This window comes from Eptatretus burgeri, chromosome 3, assembly GCF_056783735.1.
Source record: "Eptatretus burgeri isolate ZD-2024b chromosome 3, Ebu_testis_v1, whole genome shotgun sequence".
Lineage (NCBI taxonomy): Eukaryota > Metazoa > Chordata > Myxini > Myxiniformes > Myxinidae > Eptatretus > Eptatretus burgeri.
This window is the reverse complement of record NC_140963.1, coordinates 21648120-21667141: the sequence shown is the minus strand read 5'-3', so window position 1 is coordinate 21667141 and position 19022 is coordinate 21648120. Positions and strand designations below refer to the sequence as shown.

Here is a 19022-nt window from a genome sequence, read left to right as displayed (position 1 = left end):
TACCATCCCAGCCTGGATGTTGGCAAGTTCAAGGATGAGAGGAAAGCTGAGGAGTTTGTGAACAGGCTGAGTGGGGATTTGGGGGGTCTGGGTGCTTTGGGAAATCCTGAAGAGTTATGGAGTGCCTTCAAGACCACCATCCTTGATGTTGCCGGTGGATGTCTTGGAACTCACCGTAGGGCGAAGAAGAATTTTGTCTCTCATGGGAACCTGGACAACATTGACCAGTCACAGGGCCAGGCTGAATGGCAGAACTGAGCTGTTCAGGGAGCTGAGGTGTAAAACTATACATGTGCTAAGGGTGGACAAGGAGGCCTATGTGCGAGGAATCTGTGAGGGGGTAGAGCATCACCTGTGGTCAAGTGATTCTCATCCTGCCTCCATGGGAATTTGCACATTGCGTTCCTCCAAGCCTATCCCTCGGTGTACTGCAGTTGGAGCGGAGGGTGGTGAGCTCTTGACAGAGGAGTCAGATGTGAAGGCCCACTGTGCCGGTTACTATGAGCGGCTGTGCCAGGCTGATCCACCAGCTGTCAAGTTAGATGTCACGGGTGTTACTATCCCGATTGCTGACCCTCCAATCAGCTGTGAACCACGTTCATTTGTGGAAACACAGGCTGCAGTGAACCGGTTGAAATGGGGTACAGTTTCAGGGATCTGTGGCATCGATGCTGAACTTCTCAAGGCTGGTGGAAATGAAGTACTCGTGTCATTGCATGCAGTTCTGTGCTCCGTCTAACACAATAATCATCCCAAGAATGTGGAAGAGGGGCCTTGTTGTCCCTCTCTGGAAAGGGAAGGGTGATTGCCAGGACTGTAACAGCTTCCGAGGGTAGACGCTGCTCTCAGTGCCAGGCAAGGTCTTTGCTTGGATAATTATTGATCGGGTTCGCTACCATCTGCTTGAGCACCAGGGCCCAGAGCAGGCAGGCTTCACACCAAAGAGGTCAACGATTGATCGTATCCTTGCTCTTCAGGTCTTCACCGAACGCAGACGAGAGTTTCGGCAGGGGGTGCTCGCAGCCTATGTTGATCTCTGCAAAGCGTTTGATTCAGTGAATTGGGATGCCCTCTGGAGGATTGTCCATATTCGTGGGGTGCCAGCAAAACTGACCAATCTGATTTCTGAACTATACTCTGGTGCTGCGAGAGCTGTGAGATGAGATGGTGAGACCATCTCTGACTTATTTCCAGTTGTTACTGGAGTTAGTCAGGGATGTATACTGGCCCCCATACTTTTCAGCGCTTGTATAGACTGGATTCTGGGTTGGATGTCGGAGTGATGAAGCTGTGGTGCATCGCCTGGGAGTGTCAAGATCTCTGACCTTGATTTCGCAGATGATGCAGTCATCTTTGCAGAGACTCTAGATATCCTTTTGGGGACCGTCGAGGTGCTGACGGAGGAGTCAGAGCCTCTGGTATTACGGGTTTTCTGGGTCAAAAGGAAGATCCAGGCTTTCAATGACATCTTCGATGCAGCTATCTTGTCTGTACCTGTTTGTGGCGAGGATATTGAGGTCATGGAGAGATTCACTTTCCTTGGCAGTGATATTCATATCTCTGCTGGCTGAGAGCCAGAGGTCAAAAGATGTCTGGGTCAGGGCAGGGGAGTCATGGATTCACTGGATCATGGGGTGTGGTGCTGTCGGTACCTGTGTGGTGGGATGAAAGTCACTCTTCAAGTCCTGGGTGCTTCCAGTATTGCTCTACGGATGTGAGACTTGGACACTGATCAGGGATCTGAGATGGAGACATAACTCCTTCGGTTCCAGGTTTCTTTGGAGAATCCTTGGCTATCGCTGGTTGGACTGACACTGCCATCATTCAACCACGATTACCACCACACCAAAACTCACTACACTATGCTCATCGCTATGCTGATGCTGCCATCATTCAACTATGGTCACCACCGGTGACCACCACGGCCTTTTGTGACCAAAAAGGACAGGGGAGCATGGCATGCCATTGCCGGTGGAACGGAGTCCACGGTGGAGTGTGGAAAGAGCAGAAGAGTTAGGTGCCAGCCCGAGTGCAGTATTAATCCATCAGCAGTTAAATGGACAGACCTCCTTACACTTCGATAAGCCGATCTCCTCACATGTTCTTTTAATTTTTTGACTCATCTACTGTGGACGCAATAAAAGAGCATTGGCGATTGCCCGGGTCCAATGATCCACATGTGTTGCAGTTTCCTCTCTGCATATCAGCCCATCGCTTGCAGAGCATCCTCATTTCACAACTCCCCTGACGACACACCATCAGTTCTCCTCCTCCTTAGCAACTCGGTTTGCAACATTTACCACGCCGTGTAAAAAGAGGTCGCAAACACCTTGAACTTTCTCTCCTCTCTCTGAACTATCTAACATTCCTCGGGAACATTTCTGATGGCACCTGTCGTGAGAGAGCAAGATGAGATCATGGAAGTTTTAGAGTGGTATATCTCTGCTTTTGAATATAACTGTTTTCTTTTGCTGCACCTCACCATTCCTTCCTTTCCCTGCTGTACATATATTTCTGTATTAAAACTTTTGCTTGCATATCCACATACTTTTCCTCGCCATTTCTGTAAATAAATTATTTGTTATTGTCATGTACCCAGTTTGTTGCATCTTTTCCTCCACTGATATATCATAGTCTGCATGTTGTGTTAGCTGGGAAGTTCTACCCCACCGATTTGCTCTACGCATTCACCGGTGCATACTTGGCAGCTCCACTCAGCTGCACCTCATCAGGTCAGATAAGAAAGTACACATAGAGGGCCTGGGCCTCCCTTGATACCGTCGTCCAAAGGTAAGGTAATCATGCGGAGTTGAGACACCCTGCCAAGATTGGCTGTACCAATCGGCATTCATGGTTGATTCGCAACCTGCTGAGCCACATAGCTATCCACAACTAGTGGTCTCAGGACCGGGTGTTCAGGAGCAACGGGAGCGCTTCCCCTCATGAATAAAAACCTATCACGGACGCACAGACAGACGGACAGACAACCTGAATACATAATGCCTCCGGCGACTTCATCAGGGGAGGCATAAAAAACTGCAAAATGTCTGCAATTGTATTTTGTCTGCCTTTATGAATTGTTCAAAACAAGGTGTGAGGATATACAAAAACAATGACCAATCATAAATGATCAATAGATGATCAGACACAACAAAGCATACAGTCTGACAACCAAAATTAATGTTGAAGAGTCAAGTTTAACATCCCTAAGAAGTTTTCCAATTGCCTCTGCAGATACAAAGCATACCATCTGGTAGTGGGTCAATCCAATGCATATTGAGGTTCGTGGGAATAGAGTCCATTTCTGCTTCACGCTGGGCCTGCTTCATCTCCCGACGCTCCTTTGCAAGTGCACTCTGCATCATTGCCGCTTGTGAAAGCGAACCGTCTGGATTCTACAATGCATTAAATTTGATAGGTTAGTCAACAAACTTTAATTAATGAACCCCAAAAATACATCTTCATTCTCTTTATAAAATACAACAACGAATACCGTATATTCCGGTGTATTAACTGCACCCCTGTTTTTCACCCTTAAAAAAAAATATATTGTTGCAGGCTGGGGGTCAGGTGAGAGGGCCACTATGGGGGGGGGGAGCTATCTCGGCTCCCACCAGACTCCCCGGAATTGTAGGCCGTCGCACACGGATAATTCCGTGACGCGGCGGGTCGTTAACCGACCGTGGACGCTAATAACTCAACTGCGTGACCTCGGGTCCTCCCGTCTATGGGTTAACCCGGTTACCTAATTACTCGCGTGATATAATTACCGGGGAACATGCCCTCTGTACGCCTTCTCCGAACCAGATCACTTTACCGGATCGGATGCAGCCGAGCGACACTGCCAAGGATGTACCGGCTAAAAGGAACGGATCGTTGGGAATAAAGTCCCGGCTAAAGGCGCTGTCACACCTTGACGTTTTAGCCAGCAATGGCAACGTATAAAAACATTACTTTGATGTGTTTCGACGTATGAGGAACTTTCAAGTAACGTGTTGCGAAGTGTGAACAACGTTCGTGTAGCGTGCTTACAAAACGTTACTCATAGGTTAAAAATAAGTTTCGGGTACGCTAAACATTACCTCGACGCGTTTCGACTTATGAGTAACTTACAAGTAACGTGTGTCGACGTATGTCAACGATCGCATAACGTGCCTACAACTTATGGCCAGCATAGCGGAACGTGCGAGTCATATGCCGGCATAAGTCGTAAAATTTCAAGCATGCAAAAATTTGAGGACAACCCAAAAGTACAACGTTTAAAGCCAGCGTACTACAACGTATGGCAGTGTTTTTCAGCGTGCTCTTAACGTATACAAAACGTACCCATAACGTATTCTACGTGTGCCAGCGTTTTCAACAAATTTTTCATAAATCGGCATACGCTGGCTAAATCGTCAAGGTGTGACAGCAGCTTAAGCTAGGATTCAGACCATGCTGGATCAATGAAAGAACAGACAAAAACAAGCTGGGAACATTTCTAATAATAATTTACTTACAAACAGGCGAGGAAAGGTATGTGGCACATTTAATAGTTTTATTGGGGTGTGTAATGCAGGGATAGAAACAACTGTGAGAGGTGCGGCAATGTACAAGCAACTTACAAAAGCAGACACAAAGCAGACTTAACCCAAAATAATAATAATAATCTTCTGCAATCTTAACTAATGTGGACAGGCGCCAGGCCAGCGCGCGCGCGCGCGCACGGATGAAGAGGGGTTATTGAAGCGAGAAAGGAGAGGAGTTGAGGCTAACGGTCCCTCGGTACCTTTCACGATTGCTTGAACGCGCCACCAATACACTTGGGGGGATGCTCCGCTGTGCAATACCTCCCTGACAGCTGGCACGTCATCTCTTGCTTCGTGGCACTACGTGCAGCTGGCGTCGGTCCAGAGAATGAGATGTGACCATCGGCATGCAGGAGGGACTTGAGTTGAGAGGGCGGAGTCGAAGGTGATGACCAGATCCAGCGCGTGCGGGAGCAGAACAGAGAGAGAGAGAGAGAGAGAGATAAACGGCCTCACGATCCGCCTTTTATAGACCCCGCGGTCCAGGGCGGGGGGGGGGCACCCTGAAGCGATGCGTCATCACCCGAATCGGGCGCTCTGATTGGCCCCGGCCCCCGTGTGGCCAAACGCAATGGCCGGAAGCAGCTCCACTCCACTTCCGGCAAGATAGCCCCAAGCTGTGAGATTGTCTCGCTCTGACCTCACAGCATGATGTGCATTGCCCCGCACCAAACTCCACGACATGAATTGCCTTGCACGAACTCCTGGACCGTGCCCGAGGGTCGGCCACACATGCCCACCCGGGCATCCCCGGATAGCGCTAGTCAATGTGGCTGCTCCATGATGCGCCACGCGACCCGAGCTGTACAGCATGCCCCTGCCTGATCGCGGCTTCGCTGGCCGGAGAGGCGAGGAGACGGCCACCGTCCGTGGAGAACACCCGCGGCCGCCAGTGAGGACTAAAGGGAAGATCTTATGGCAAACCCATGCACAGACGGTAAGATGTGTTCATTCGTGCCCTGCTCTGTACGATAATAAAGTGTCGCGAGCAACGCACGGGTCTGCGTTCGAGCACGTGGCCAGCGCTCGCGTTTGCCCACACACTTGTGTTCCGTACAGTGCACGCGGATCCACCATTAAGCACTATATGTTGTTGGATGCCACTATATGTCGCGGACCACTATGTGTTGGATGCGATTGCCTTGGAGGCATGCGGTTCTAGAACCGCAACAATATATACATACTACCGATACCCGTGCACATGCATAGGATAGCAGTACATCATAGCTGGTAGCAAACAACAGACCGTACACGGGGAATGACAAAAATACACATTGTGCAAAATGCAAGTGGTACTATGGAACGCCAAGACTTCCCAAACTGTTGGCATGTCCGCTAAGTGCCACAGCAATTTCATAAGGATCGTGTGACAGTGAGCCGAGTTTTTAGTGTGCAAACTTGGTATTATAAGAGATATATCATTTTAATTTCTGATCTGGATCTAAATACCTTTGTACATTAACTTTAAGAAGCACAAAATTTTAAGTTTGAAATCCAAATGAAGCAGAAAATTATCATAACGTTTAAATCTGTTTTGTATTTGTCAAACCTTTTGGGGGTAAAATCAAAGTCCAATTACTTGATCGTAGAGTATATCATAGTCTGCATGTTGTGTTAGCTGGGAAGTTCTACCCCACCGATTGGCTCTACGCATTCACCGGTGCATACTTAGCAGCTGCACTCAGCTGCACCTCATCAGGTCAGATAAGAAAGTACACATAGAGGGCATGGGCCTCCCGTCAATCAATCCTCACTCCTGTTTATCAATCAATCAGAATTGACAGGAACCTGATGACAGTAGGCATAGGAGCCAACCGATCGATCAACCGATGTGTGTAGACATATGCGTACTCCATGCACGCTTAGCCGAGACCGCCCCATTGGGAACATTCCTGTATCCAGGACCCAAGAGTAGCGATGGCGGCCCTGCGTGTCGGGGTTATCGTGTATGACTCAATGGGCAAAAACGTGCAACCAGGATCAATTGTACTTACATACTTTTACATAATTATGAAAGTTCTAAAAGTTCCCCGATATGTAGATGTGCTGGTATATGTACGACAATTGGAATATAATTGAAATTCAGCATTGAAAATATTGTATTCAATACCGATTTTTTTTCTATACCTGTGTACTAACCGCACTCCCGAGTTTTAACTTTTTTCCACCGATAAAAAAGCGCGGTTAATACACGGGAAAATACGGCATTAACGAGAAAGCATCTCCAAATGCAAAGCCCGTAAGCATCCGCTTTGTACTCAAACTGAACTTGACGAAAACAAATTATAAAAAAAAAATAGAAGCAAAACATTAATTACTGTTCCCCATATTCTGACAATGAAGATTTGTTAAAAATTTGATGACAAAAGCACAAATGGGAAAATCATTTTGACACACACACACGCACGCATGCATGCATACGCAATTGCAAAACTCTGTCTCCCGCTGCACAGGTGGACGGGCTAATTAGTTTGGTGCAAATTATACTAGAGATGTTAATAACAAGGTTTTATTTTTTAAAAGGCAGCTTTTAGACTTGTCACTTCTTACCCACAGGTTTCTGTCTGGTGCTCTGCCCGAAGGCAGGTGAAGTTCCAGCCAAAGCAGCCCAATGGCAAGGATTACACTGGGAGATTTTCCCTTACCTTCCCAGCAGTGGTGAGTGCAGGAATTTTGAATTTGTTCAGTGTTGGCGAAAACTCGCCTCATCTTTTCTACAAACACCGTGGAACCTTTAAATCCACAAACTAGTGCTGGCAGATGGAGCACCCAGCTTAACGTCCATCCGAGGGATGGCACACTTTGTGATGCAATATCCTGCCTGGAAAGCACAAATCCGACAGTTTATAATTGGGATGAGAATGAAATCCAGACTAGATAGCTCTGAAGTAAGTACGCCACCTCGGTACAAACATGTCAGTCTGATCCTTCTGTATACCTAATGCAAATTATTAATCAATCAAACAACATCCTTTTCATCATCATTATGGGGAAAACTATTAGAACACCAGAAGATTATTGTAATAGCTAGATTGAATCAGTGTATTACAAAATGGTATGCACCTTTACTATCTTTACAGGGCTGAGATCCATGCTTTGGCGGGTATGTCCTCGTAGGAAGGGTGGCTCCTCCTCCACCAACTCTATCTCCACATCCTCATCTGCAGGAAGACAAGCAAATTGCTCATCATCGACTTTACAATCCAGACATCCCAGAGGTTGTTGATAAGATCCTTCTGCTCAAGTTGACAGGAAGAACAATGAGTAAAAGTATCAAACCTTCATCATCATCGATTTTTGGCATAACTCCTGTTTCTTCATCAAAATCTGGATATTCTTCTTTCGGAAGAACATTTGCCGCAATCATCTGAATAACAGAAAAGCAGTCCAGTTAGAAGTACAAACAGGTTTGAAATATATCATGAAGCACAATCAGGGGCTCAACAAATCATATCACTTGATACTTTGAAGAGAAGTATTTCAGCAATGAGAAACACCTGCTCCCTTAGGGAGCAGCTTTGGGGGAGTGGAATGGAGGTTGGGGATGGTGGGGGTAGCAGGGCAAATAAATTTTGGCCCATGGATAATAATCCCCCAGTGTGCATCAGGGGTCAGTAAACCTCTTGCAGCAAAGCACATGTACAGGCAAAAAAAATCTCTACCCCCACCCCCCCTCCACCCTCATCGTCTATATATATATATATACACAATAGGCAAATGCTGTCTGTCACAACCTGAAACATGGAAATGCTCCCTGGAAAGAAAAGCAATTATTAAGTAAAAGTTGCTTCAAATAAAAGGCTTCCATTTATTTTATACTGTGGTACTTTAATTATATTCTGCTCGTTTAATCATTCATTTATTTGCTGAACAAGTTCTTAAACAAGAAACTGAGTGCATTGAACAAGTTACAAATAAGGAGTCAATACTTGAGATATACAGCAACTTTCAGTTCCAAACAGATAATGTTACATTGCTTTTCATCTTACCAACGAACGTTACCAAATCAGGGGTAAAATGAGCAGGGTTTGCAACAATTTGCAATGAATTTTAACCATTTTTTGATACAACAGGTTTATTGTTTCACTTGAGTTTTTAATGAAAAAACGAAAAAAAAAAAAATTTTTTGCCTTCAATAAAATAAAAACCAAGAAAAACACTCAAATCCCATCTAAAACTCAATTGTATGATGGTAACTGAAATATACAATATACTGATAACAGAATACGACTACTACGACTACTACTAACACTACAACCACCATTTTACAACAATTTTCCCCTTTTATTAGGGGTTGGTCGAACGATGGCATTCCTGCATACCAAACTATCCCTTGCGTTAGTTTTGTTTTACCTCAATATCGCCAAACTATTCTACTCATTTTGCACTCAAAATGATCGTTTTACAAATTAGTAATTTCCTTCCTTTCACATAACTCCAGAAGGTAAGTTTGGGATTCAGACCAGGACACTCTACCCTGGATATGCTGCTTCTGCTCTCCCAACAATGGATGGAAGTCCTCAATGACAGACATGAAATCAGAGCCATATCCCTAGACATATTGCGTGATTTTGACATGGTCTGGCACCCTACCCTGCTCACCAAACTCTCTTCCGATGGTATCCAAGGCCATCTCCACTCATGGCTTGCAGACTTCCTCTCCTGTCACAGTCAACTTGTGACTCTAAATGGAGTTCTCTCATCTCCTCTTCCTGTCCAAGCTGGAGTTCCTCAAGGGAGCGTTCTGGGCCCTGTTCATTTTCTGGTTTTCATCAATGATCTCTCCGACTCTTTGGAAAATCCTCTTTATCTCTTTGCTGATCACTCCACCCTCTGTCATCCTCTGTACCACATCTATCATCCCTCAGATCGGCAGGCAGCAGCTTCTTCACTCTCTGTAGTTCTGGATAAAATCACAAGCTGGTCCAACACGTGGAACATGTCTTTCAATCCTGACAAATCTATGTCTGGTAACCCCCATTCCTCCCCACACCCTCCCATCTACTTTCTCAACAATCCTCTTGAAGAAGTCCTTTCGTTCAAGCTTCTGGGTCTCACAATCTGCCATGATCTTTCCTGGGAAAGCCACATTTCCAAGCTGGCCTTCAAAGGCAGTCACCGACTGGGCATCCTCTCTTGTGCAAAGTCCTTCCTTTGCACACCTGAGCTCCTGATCATGTACAAAAGCTTTCGTCCACAGCCTGATGGAGTACTGCTCTCCTCTCTGGGCTGGTGCTCCCGCCTCTCACCTTTTTTCGGCTTCGCGCTGTGGAAACCAAGACATTTTGAATCATTGGTATCTCCCGCGTTGAGGCTGAGTCTTTGGGTCTATCACTCTCTCTCATCACAGGCAGGTCGGTGGTCTTTCTGTCTTTTACCATCTCCTCTTTGCCCTCGCCAACCCTGCTCTGTCTGCAATATGTCCCCCCCCCCATATTTCCGCAGGGTACTCAAGGTCTACCAGCAACCCCTTTCAGGTTAAACTAACAAAATCAAGAATCACTAATCATCTTCACACTTTTATTCCTCTTTTTTCCCGCCTTTGGAACAAACTCCCACACTCTCTTCAATCCCACTCTTCCCTCAAAATCTTCAAAACAGCTGTTCACCACCATCTCTTATCTTCCCCATCCAAAACCATGATCTTTTCTACCCCCGTTAATCCACCCCAAACCCACCTCCTTCAAATTCCCTGCTTTCCTTCCAGAAAGTCCGTCATGTCCATCTTGTTTTCCCTGTGTACCCTGCCCCATCCCTCTCCTTTCCACAGATCTCATGTCTCTGTTCCCCACTGTATTTTTCCTTCCCTCTCCCACCCTTCTTGTCTCCTTCTTCCCTTGTTGCACGTTCTGTGTGTTTGCTGTCATACGAGCCTTGACATTGTGTACAAAAAGAAAAAGAAAAAAGTGTAAGCTGTGTGCTGGTGCTATGTGCTTGCATCTTGTTTTACATTTCAAATGATCCAAGAATTGAAAAATTGTCCAGTTGGAAAATTGCAATTTCATATGAAACGAGTAACAACTATGATTAATTCTACCTCTGTATGATGAGGGTATTAACAAAAAAAAAAAAAGAGGGAGCAGGTAGTGGGTTAATTCTGGTTGTGTGTCGGTTCCCCATCGTATCCAAAGAAGGTGTAGGTATCACATGAAACACAAACTACCTGGGGTAAACTAGTTAGTTTATAGTGCACCAATATCTGCCTAGACAGCAACCACACACCGAGATAGGAAGCGGTTTAACCTTGTACCAAGGAACCTTCAAGAAGACCATACCACTTGGTACTCATGGTCAGGACAGAAATTGTGTAACTTGCTAATGGTGCCGGCAATAATCCGCAAACTCTTCGCATCATACAGTGTGGGATATTTAACATCTAACAACTATTGCCAGCAGACGGGATGCAGTTTAATGCCCATTTGAAGGACGGCACACACATTGATGAATCACCCTGCCTGAGAAACACCCGGAGGACAATTTATAACTGGGTAGCGATTAAAACCCAGGATAGACATCTCAGAGGTGAATATGCGTACCTCTAAGCTACCCTGCCAGTCCATTCTGGTTGTACCAAATGTTACATTAAAATTCTAGATTTAACTTATCCTTGCTTATAATAAATGTATATTCTTTGTAAGGCTAAACAATTTCCATTTAAAAAATGTGGATAACTTAGCTTTTTATTTTTTTCTTTCGATTACATATTTATGTTCTTTTTTTTTTGAGAAAAAAAAATATATATGAAAAAACAAAAAAAAACCAGTGCTTTTCAAAAAAAAAAAAAAAAAAAAAAAAAAAGAGTTGGTTAGTGATCACTGGCATCCTGACCAAGTTCAAAGTTCCTGTCCTAATGTAAAAGGAGGCACTGCATCAGCATTACAGTTGCGCCCTCAAGAAATTTTGGTACCTGTGGCCCAAACTTGCAATTGATCAATGGATGCAAACTGAACAATCCGTTTACCTTTTCGTTTTTAAACCAATCCATTTCCACAGCAATTGTGAATGTCTGGCATGGTATGAAGCCTGTTATCAATCGCTGTTCATTTGAGAGGTCATATATTGACAACTATCCCTCAACTACTATGAGTAAGAGAGTTTCTATCACCAAATCAATCGGGTTATTTTTCGTATTTTTTCATGGCGTCCTAACTTGAAAGTTGCTGCGATTGCTACTTGAGGAGTAAAAAATTTATGCATTCAGCTATGGTGTTAAATCAGGTTAGCTTGCGATGTTAGTCGGGTCTAATCATGTAATGCATGTGTACATGAACACTGGTTGTTCATGGAATGGAAAGACAGGAGACATGATAACACATTTTCTCATGAAAGACTCAACCCATTTCTTATGTAGGGTTATTAAACTCATGATTGTTGATCTTTGATAGTCAGTTTGGAATGCAATATTTCCTACAAACAATAATCCATTGTATACAGTGCCAAGGCTGAGTTTTGTGCTTAGAGTTTCCTTTTTTCAGTCCGTAAATTTGCATTGCAATTCCGTCACACACATCACCTTTGCATTGTTTAACCAGACGTTTCCTATTACTTTCCTGGTGGAGAAAAGTGCAGGAAACTCGTATTTGGGATGTCGTGTGACTGGTACAATAGAGTCGATGGTGTGACATTCTCGTGGATTCACAAACTTGTCGATATATCAAAATTATCTTCACCATTATTCCAATTTCCACAAACCTAAGCAATCTTTTCAAATGTACTCGAGCCTTTCCCTCTCACCTGCTTAATTTCCCACTTCTCAGGGTCGGAAATGCGAGTGAGTCGTTTGCGTGCAAGGATGTCATCCTCCACCTCTGGTGCGCTGACCAAAGGCAAGTGAGAAGGTCGATCGGGGTTACGGGCAGCTGTGTCAGCAGGCACGTCAGGCAGCACGTTCCTCCTCCGTGTGGGGTTCAAGTCCTCACCAGTCTCTTGCTCGACATCCTGGTGAGAACATTAACATGAACATAAATAAAGGGAGCCAGACAGAAACAATGCCTTTGTACTCAGTACACAGATATTGAACTTTCAAGGTGTGTGTGATCGCATGAAAAAATGGTTTTGAAAGAACTGGAATAATTTCTTGTTAATAACACCAACTACAAAATCATGAAATTTTTCAGTGTTTGAGTTTTTTTTGGGGGGTGGGGGGGGGGGGATTTGAGAGAAAAACAGGGAAAAAAAGGAAAGAAACTGTCTGGCAGCTTGACGTCCATTAAATTGACTGGAAAGTCAGTGGATTTTGCAAGGAACCTTCAAGAAGACCATACCACTTGGTACTCATGGTCAGGGCAGTGTGGATTCATGTATAGTAGTCGCATAAAGAAATTATACCAGAGTACGAACACATTTCAACACTCCCGAATTGAACAATTTCAAAACACCTTCAGCTAATAAAGGTGCTTAAATGAGGCTTTACACATGAATGATGTATCTTGTTGCCTGTCCATGTTTTATTGCCACCAGATTATATGTGGACTGCATATGCATTGTATATAACCTTGGGGCCTCATACGTGATTTCTACCGGGCACTGCTTCAAATGTGATGTGCGATATTGTGCCCGACACCCATACGGCCCAACTGTGACCTTTATTCGATGCATAACACCATTCATCATGATCGCAAGAATTGCTTAATACTCGCCCGAGGGAAGTTTGGAGAAAATTGAACGTATACAAGCATACCAACACATGGGCGGTGTAGAGGCTAAGAGACGCTGGTCCACACATTTACCGGAGGTCAGCATTATAACCACAAATGAATCAGTCAATGTCGTCCGATGACAACGGCATAATGATAAAGATAATAGCATCATAATAACACAGTCAAAGCTGTGTTATCCTGCACTTTAGAAAACCAGCACATTCTCCCAACCGGCACACGAGGGATCGCGATTAGGTTGTTTACACATGACCACACAACTGACTCACCGATTATAATTACCTCATCAAAACAGGAAGAAAAAGAAAAAAAAAACACGCGATAGAGTCGACACGACCTCAGCTGTGAAAACGAGGTTTTTCTCTCGACCCACTTCCGTCACAGCCTCATGGTTCAAGAGACACGTCCATCTGTCATAAATCCACACCACTGGAGGTGCCACGAAAATCTCTTGGCTTCTCAAAACATCAGGCACTCACTTGTTTGCTTTTGAAAGCCGTTCAGTGACGTTTCCAGTCAAGGTTCAACGTACCAAAAAAAAAACCGGGAAAGAATCCATGTACTAATCGTCGCCATGACGCATCCAGCTCTGTCCGCCCAACGACCATTCAAATCTTGGTTAAAACACGCAAGTGAAAACTCGAGGGGAAGAAGACATTCGGCTTTCAAAACATTGTAGCTTCTGTTACCCTGTTGAGCATTACCAGTGGGAATAGGAAAAGGATTGTTCTCACAATCAAAGAGAAGATTGACATACATAGGAGACTGGAGAAGGAAGAAAATAGAAATGCGCTGATGCACGAGTACAACATCGCCGCATCCTCAACCATCTACGACAACCACCTGCAAGGCGCAGAAGGACAAGTTACTGGAATTTTATGCAAAATCATAGACAGACAAAGCTGCCGACAAGCGCCATACTCCCCACAAGCCAAAGAATGAGCAGCAAGATAAAGTTCTGCACGAATGGTTTGCTCTCAAACGTTCACGGAGGGAGGGCCAATCTCAGGAACGATTTTGATTGAGAAGCAAAAGTATTTTTTATGATCAGATAGCATTGACTGATAAATGTTTTGGAGACATTTAGATAGCAGCATATTGGATTAATCGTCAGGGACAAAGTCCCAAAGTCCCGAATAGCACAGCTTTTAATGCATTGACTAGTTGAGCGAAGTCGATGGTGTGCCATCACAAATCTCCACACTTCCCAACTAAAGCAAAGTTGAAAGATAGAAAAATGTTCGACCAGGAACGACCCAATATCAAATTTTGAGTGAAAAAAAAACTTTTCCGTTTTGACCCCTGTGACCTTAAGTCCCCACCCCCTGGAGCATGAAGTAGAGGTCAACCAATATGGGGTTTCCAAGGGCTGATACCGATACTGATACTTAGAGAGCAGGGGGGCCAATGACCGATGTAATATAACCGATATAATTCGGTCACCGGGCCTCCGAGAGACGTCCCATGTGTGAGAAAGGTGTGTGAATGGTCACAAGGCGGCTTGCGAGTGCGCGAAAGGCCCACGATGTGGGAACAATAATACGAAGTAGTTTGAGAAAGTCCCACAGTGCGAGAGTGGGCGTGCGAGGCAGTCCCGTACATGTGTGACGTCTGTGGAGGTTCCTCAGCACAAACAGTGGGCATGGAAAACATGGCTTGGTTTGCCGTGGGGAATGAAATAAATTGAGATTTGAAAGCTAGGAATATAGTCTTACCTTTTCCTCTTAGTATAGGCATATCCAGTGCTGCAGACTCTCACTAACGTTCTGCAGTAGCCACCTGACCTGAAAGGTAGCTGTAGATGCCAAAATTGACAAGGGGGAGCTCTACCAGCATGAGAAGGAAAGGTTTTTTTTTTTTATATCGACGCCATCATCGGCTGATGCCGATAACCTCAAAATTCCAGATATAGGCCCGAGCCGATACATCGATCGACCACTTGCATGAACTGAAGGTAAAAATCCAAAAACTTGTTGCATATTTCATGCGTCCCCTAATATCGATTACATATACTGTACAAAGTTTCATTGAAAAAAAATGTTTAAAAACGTGCCTGTAATTGAATTTTTTTGGTACTTGACCAACTGACCCCACCTGAAGGTGCGGGGCCAAAAACGATACTGCTCTTGCCCTTTCTTCCAATATGGTGATCACAACCAAGTTTGGTGAATTTCTGCTTAACTGTTTAGGAGACAGCATGACGGACGGACAGACGGACAAACGGAGCTGACTGCAATACACCACCTCTCACCCCCACTTTTTTTTCTTTCAAAAAAGTGTGGAGATAATTATAATAACTTTGTGGAATCTGAAGCAACATCAGCTATGCGAGTGTGAAAGTGTAAAATTAAGGTGAAAAGGACTGAATACAGATGGAAGTTAACTGTGTTCAATGCTGCGCGCACGCACATACACACGAACCTTCTCCCACATCCCCCTAATTTAACAAATCTGGTTTAATTGTAGCGGTTCCTTTCATAACTGTATTGAGGCTTATAAAAAAAAAAAAGAAGGATTAACCTATCTAAACTGTTGCCCATAAAGTTGGAATAAAAAATTTTCAAACCCAATCCTAAACTCTATTTGAGCACCTCAGTAATCAGATTAGAGCAGGTTAAGATTACATAATGAGTCCCCACTATCTAAGTGAAATTAATTCATGCAAAATTTTGAATTACATAACAAAGCCTTTTGTTGGGAGCTATAAAAGGCCAGACGTCTGATGTTTTGTCCTTTTCCCTGCTCCAAGTCTGTGTGCAATGAGCCCACGTTTTTCAGAGTTGGCTGTTACCTTTACAACAAAAACTGACACAGAGGTTCCCGAGGCTATGCCTCGTCCAACGGCATTGTCAATATGCCGAAGAGTGCTTGCACTCTTACGGGAAGGGTACAAACAAGCCGATGTCGCTTATTTCGTCGGGATATCGCAGAGTGCGGTCTGTAAAATCCTCAGACATCATCGAGAGGTGGGTCATTTGAGGCCACGAAAATCTCCAGGATGACCACGATTGACTACCAGACGAGATGATCGCCGACTGCTTAATCTGTGCCATAGAAACCGGAAAATGCCAGCGAGCAGTCTTCTTCGTTTGTGGAGAAGACACTATGTAATCAACGTTTCCCGCCAAACTGTAAATCGGAGATTGCTTCAACATGGTTACCGAGCAAGATGCATGACCAAATGTCCACGCCTAACCGTTCACCACAGAGTTGCTCAACTTCGCTGGACAAGGGAGCACAGAAGATTACAGCTCGGACACTGGCGACATGTTGTCTTTACGGACGAGAACCGCTACATCCTTGACCGTAAAGATGGAAGACAAAGGGTTCGTCGATTACATGGTGAGAACCTCCGAGATGACTGTATTCAGGAATCGACTCAAGGTGGTGGCGGCTCAGTGATGGTATGGGCCGGTATTCATTATGGAGAAAAACGTCACTGGTGGTGCCGGATGAAAACGTCAACGCCGTCGTGTACCTGCACATTCTGGAAAACCACTGCCTTCCACACGCAAGAAGGGTTTATCAAAATCATTTTCGGCTGCAAGACTACAACGCTAGGCCACACAGGGTCGCTGCAGTGAGAGAATTTATTGAGGCAGAGGGGGTGGAGCAGTTACCATGGCCTGCTCGCTCCCCTGATATGAACCCTATTGAGCATGCCTGGGATGCCTTAGGCTGAGCCATCAATGACAGGGACAATCTTCCTCAAACTCTATAGGAGTTAGCTCAGGCTCTGACCGATGAGTGGGATGCTCTGCCCATTGACATCATAAACAACCTTGTGGACAGTATGCCGTGACGTATTGACGCATTGATTCATGCCAGGGGTGGCCATACTCGATATTTTTATTTCGATTTAGTGACTGATTGACATTTAAAACAGTACTATTGAACATTTCGATGCATGAAATCACCCAAAAATGTGTTATCTGTAAAACTGACTGAGGTGGAAAAAATTGTCACAAAATCCTTAATTCTGCTGTCCAAATACCCCCCTTTTCGTTTCAGGCTAAGGACACAGTTCGTAAAGGGTTAATTGTGGACTAAGTTCATGGTGATATGTTCAGAAGAGACTGATCAATCATGTAGTGTGGCGATATACACCCTACATATGATAAATAACTCGCACTGTAAGAAACATTGCATAAAAAGTGGTAAAAAAAATATTTTATTCCAACTTTATGGGCAACAGTGTATATGCCAATAAAGACAAAATGTGGAAACATAATATCATTGTGTATTGTGAAAGTATTATTCAAATTTACAACCTGATATAAATAAGCCAATCTTACTTCTTTGCTTGAAAACCTTTATAATATAGTCAGAAAAATCATAATAATATACTTCGACATGCATAATACAAGAGGATATTGACAAAAGAGCAAACACAACTAGATGTCTGTGATGACACAGCGATCGCCAAGGGAAAGCCTCCCCAGACTTACCCTTGGTGATCGTCAGTGACTTACTGGGCCATGATCCAATGATGTCAATATTTTTGTTCGAACTGCCTTATAACCTTGACCATCAACATTTAGGAATAGAGTGCAAATTAATAAAATGTGGCCCCATGTACAATATATCCATACAACTCAACATAATGGAAATAGGAGGAAAATTATTCAAATTATGATTAAAAAGTTTATAAAAATAAAAACTTTTTGTTACTTCGGTCACAATCTGAAAAAAAAAAAACCAGGTCACAAGTAAATTTTGTTATACTAATCAAATGTTTGTTTATTTGAGACAAAGGTACAATTCGTCCCAACTCTCGAATGTGAATAATGTCGTAATATTGAAAGGAAATCTATGAACCGCGGTCCTGTCTAACACGTTCCTGAGGACGTGTATTCGTAACAGAGTGGTTCCAGTTTATATCGCAAAAAGGATCCAGAATTCTCATCTCAGTTGTAGTTGGACAGTCGAAGTATGTTTATGGAGGATGAAATTAACAGGACAAACCACAGACTGGTCGTTCTCCGCCATGCTCTTCACCATGCATGGAACATCGCACGTGAGTTCCTGTCTCTGACTTGATTGCGTTTGTCACTACATTGCCTCCATTGATGAACGAGCTGAGCAAGGCACGTACAGTAATCATTCACATACGATCGACCGTCTGAAACAAAAACGGTTTGATTCCTAGATTAGTAATCCCTCCAAACATGCGCTCAATTTGTCAGATCATAAACTATCTGTGACAGAAGAATTTGTCTTGGCTCATGGTTTCACATTCGGTATACAGAATCGTAACATCAAGTGAGAGGAGGTGTTTGCTGAGTTCGAGCTTCTGTATGCTCAGCTGTTCCAGCACGTACCAGTATCCAATGAAGCAAACAAAGCACTTAAGGCCAGACTAGCTGATCTCGCTCATGCCTACTGTAGGATTCCAAACGATTTGTCTGATTTCCATGTGCAGCACGAATGCCTGGTTATTCTGAATAAGAGTGACCACATTGAGAAAATGGCTGTGATTTTGAGCGATATGTCTAAGTTTCAACACCTGGGAAATACAACTGATTGTGGCCACACATCTCGTTTGGAGAAACAAATGGCAAAAAGACTATTGCAACTCTGCAAACAAGGAGACCTCTCTAAGGAGGTTTGCAACACAATTACACCTGTCGGATCACAAAGACCGAGGATGTATGGTCTGCCAAAGACTGATAAAGATAGTGTTTCTCTGCAGCCGATCCTTTCAATGACTGGCTCTGCATAGCATGAACTCACCAGATGGTAATGTGAACTATTGCAGTAAGCACCAGACATGTCTCAGAACATGTAATTGCAGATT

At 44.1% G+C, this 19022-nt stretch overlaps 1 protein-coding gene across 3 annotated transcripts in view; it reads right to left on the bottom strand.

The window, feature by feature from the left end:
- Positions 1 to 19022, bottom strand: part of DHX8 (DEAH-box helicase 8) — a 107402-nt gene that overhangs the window by 57164 nt on the left and 31216 nt on the right. For all 3 annotated transcript variants that reach the window (XM_085872614.1, XM_085872613.1, XM_085872615.1), the window contains 4 exons: positions 12303 to 12506; positions 7848 to 7935; positions 7632 to 7729; positions 3248 to 3395 (listed from right to left, as the gene is read on the bottom strand). In XM_085872614.1, coding sequence (XP_085728740.1) covers positions 3248 to 3395; positions 7632 to 7729; positions 7848 to 7935; positions 12303 to 12506 — 538 coding nt within the window. The remainder of the gene's footprint in view (positions 1 to 3247; positions 3396 to 7631; positions 7730 to 7847; positions 7936 to 12302; positions 12507 to 19022) is intronic.